The sequence below is a fragment of the Sinocyclocheilus anshuiensis genome, unplaced genomic scaffold (assembly GCF_001515605.1).
Source record: "Sinocyclocheilus anshuiensis isolate Anshui unplaced genomic scaffold, SAMN03320099.WGS_v1.1 scaffold1448, whole genome shotgun sequence".
NCBI lineage: Eukaryota > Metazoa > Chordata > Actinopteri > Cypriniformes > Cyprinidae > Sinocyclocheilus > Sinocyclocheilus anshuiensis.
Genome location: NW_015547730.1, coordinates 919,729 through 922,545, shown reverse-complemented (window position 1 = coordinate 922,545; position 2,817 = coordinate 919,729). Strand labels below are relative to the sequence as shown.

Here is a 2,817-nt window from a genome sequence, read left to right as displayed (position 1 = left end):
CCCCAGTGACTTAAGACTGGTTTTGTGGTCCAGGGTCACAAATTAGATTTATACAGCCTTCAAATGGAGTCGGAAATTCTGCATTTACAAGAGAATTTGTATTTACAAGTGAGAAGCTCAAAATTCTAGATTAATTTTGCCAAGTTGTCGAGTTGTGATGTTGGAAGAGGCATCTTTTCATATATATATATATATATATATATATATATTCCATTTTGTATTTCAGTTGCCATGTTTTACATCATTTCTTACAAAATAATGTGGTTATTTCTAATTTCAAGGTTTGCGGTAGATATAGTGCATTAATAAGTGATAAAAATTAAAATTATTAAAAAAAAAGTAATAAAAAAAATATAGAAAGCAATAGAATACCTCCATATTATTTTTCAACATGAATGCGTAACTTCTTGTAATAATGATGACCCAACTTGGAAGTAGGAGTTTTCCAGGTGCACTTGAAGGCCGAATAAGCTAATGATTGTTCTGTTAACTATTTCATTTTTCTCCAACAATAACTTCTTATTTCTAGTACAGTACCATGAGAAGACTGGATTTTCAGTAGTTTTAGGTTTTTAATGAAGTTTGATAATAAATACATTAACCATAATCCTCATAGAAAATACAAAATTGGCAATAATTCAGTGCTTTAAAGCTTCCTTTGTTTTTTTTTTAAATGAAAATAATTAAAACTGATAAAAATAATGTCATTGTTTCCTAATTTCACAGACTTTAGAGAAGCACTGGTGTATAATGAATTTAGCTGAGGGCTCAGTCAGTCCTGATTGTGTCTCTCTTTCCTCAGCATTAAAAGAGCTCACTATGAAAGTCTTAAACAGCATGTCCAGTTTTATCGCCCCACCTGCCATCATTCAACGCATCCTACAGGTAAGTACATGCTCTTGTTGTTTTTAACAGCTCATGCAGCAACCCTCTACAATAGGCCTTTTGTGTACATAGAAAAAGTCTTAGATCTTTGAGTTCAGCTCATGAAAAATGGGGGCAAAAACAAAAGTGTTGCGTTTATAATTTTGCTCAGTGTATATATATAATGTTTGTAAAATGACACAGCTTTTTAAATATCTGAAAGTACACTCTTAGTCAAGCAGTCAAGCATTATAATATGACAATCAAGTGTTATTTAATAATAGAAGTTTAGTAATTAGAATTAAAACTTGGTAACCATGTATGAATGCAAATTAATAATTTTAACTGAACTTATTACTGGTGGTGGTGCGTTTTTTGGTCATTCAGTGTTCCTGTAAAAAATTGGAAAAAACTAACAATAATACTGATAAGATAATAATAATAATATACGAATTCTACTAATAAGAACAATATAAAACGTGTCAAAGGAACGTTATTTTGACAGGAAAATACAACAAAGAATATCATTTACATGTAGCGCGTCAATTCTGCATGGTAAGTAAGGCTCGCTCTCACTTTGCATGAGTGAGAGAAAGCGACGGCGAGTTGTGCGCCTTAAGGTTGGGCGATATGCTCAATTTTCAAATCGTCCTATCTTCAGCCTGTGAGATCGCCGATAAACGATATTATCGTGCTAATTTATGTAATTATTTACTTGGTTTCATTGCGGGAAAGTGAAAGCGCGAGTTTATGCACTTTAAAAACACTCCCGTTAAAATCAGTGTATATACACTGTATTATGAATAAATCTCTTATAGTTACATCGCACGTAGATCTACACTTTATTTATAATGAGAGAATTTGCGAGTCAGAATTCAGTCAGTGCGTGCTGAACAACGGAACTCCGCTGTTTCAGTGATGACTCATCTGAACGCCTCTGATTGGCCATTGCATTCATAAGCTCAGCATAATTGTGTTTGATTGGTTAAAACGCGCAATACTGTAAAAACGCTGAAAAAGAAATATAATGCAACCAATAAGCCCTAATATTAATTAGATAGTATTACTAGCCTGATAATAATAATAATAATAATCGTCTTGATATCGTCAAAGGCATCAGCCACAGGCAATATCTCTGACTATCGTCGATACACGATACTATCGTCTATCGGCACAACCCTAGTGCGCCTTCACACTAGAGTTTAAGGTACGCCAAATACACAAACACAGATGCACTGCGCATCCATTGAGATGAAATTAAAAATAGCACAGATCGCTTGACGGAGAGTGAAACTTTGAAGCGCTCAGTCAGTATGTTTGGCGAATTAAAATATATCTGTGCTAAACTTATACTCAGCCTCAAAATCACACACTGGCGAGTAAAATCTGAGAATTTATTAGCCAGTGGCTAATATTAGACATCATTCAGTCGCCCAGAGTGAAGATTTAGTCGCATATGCGAGTGATTTACTTGCAATGTAGAGGGTTGTGCAGTTTAGCTTAAAGGGGTCATAGGATGCTACATGCACTTTTATAAGTTGTTTGAACTGAAATGTGTGTTGGCAGTGTGTGTACACAACCACCCTATAATGATAAAAATCCACCCAGTGTTTTTTTTTAATCTCATTAAATGTTTCTCAAATCGAGCCGATCTCAGATGCCTGTCTGTGTGACATCACACAGACAGACCCCTCCCACGGTAGTTTGACTGACATTAGCATTTCAGCACAGACTGGACTGGCGTCTTACCTTAGACCCACCCTGAGTGAGCTGTCATCAGTCCGCCATTGTTTCACCGCTGGAGCAGATGTAGACAAGAATGACTCCTAAGCGATTGAGGTGTTCTGTTGTTGGATGTAATAATGAACATAGCAGTCGTCATTTACTCCCGACATCTGAGCCGCTGAACTTGCAGTGGATTACATTGTTTCTGAAGGGAATGCGCCCCCGATC

At 35.8% G+C, this 2,817-nt stretch overlaps 1 protein-coding gene across 1 annotated transcript in view; it reads left to right on the top strand.

Annotated features, from left to right (window-relative positions):
• Positions 1 to 2,817, top strand: part of LOC107704320 (vacuolar protein sorting-associated protein 8 homolog) — a 59,207-nt gene that overhangs the window by 813 nt on the left and 55,577 nt on the right. Inside the window, exon 3 of the mRNA XM_016507212.1 lies at positions 803 to 885. Coding sequence (XP_016362698.1) covers positions 803 to 885 — 83 coding nt within the window. The remainder of the gene's footprint in view (positions 1 to 802; positions 886 to 2,817) is intronic.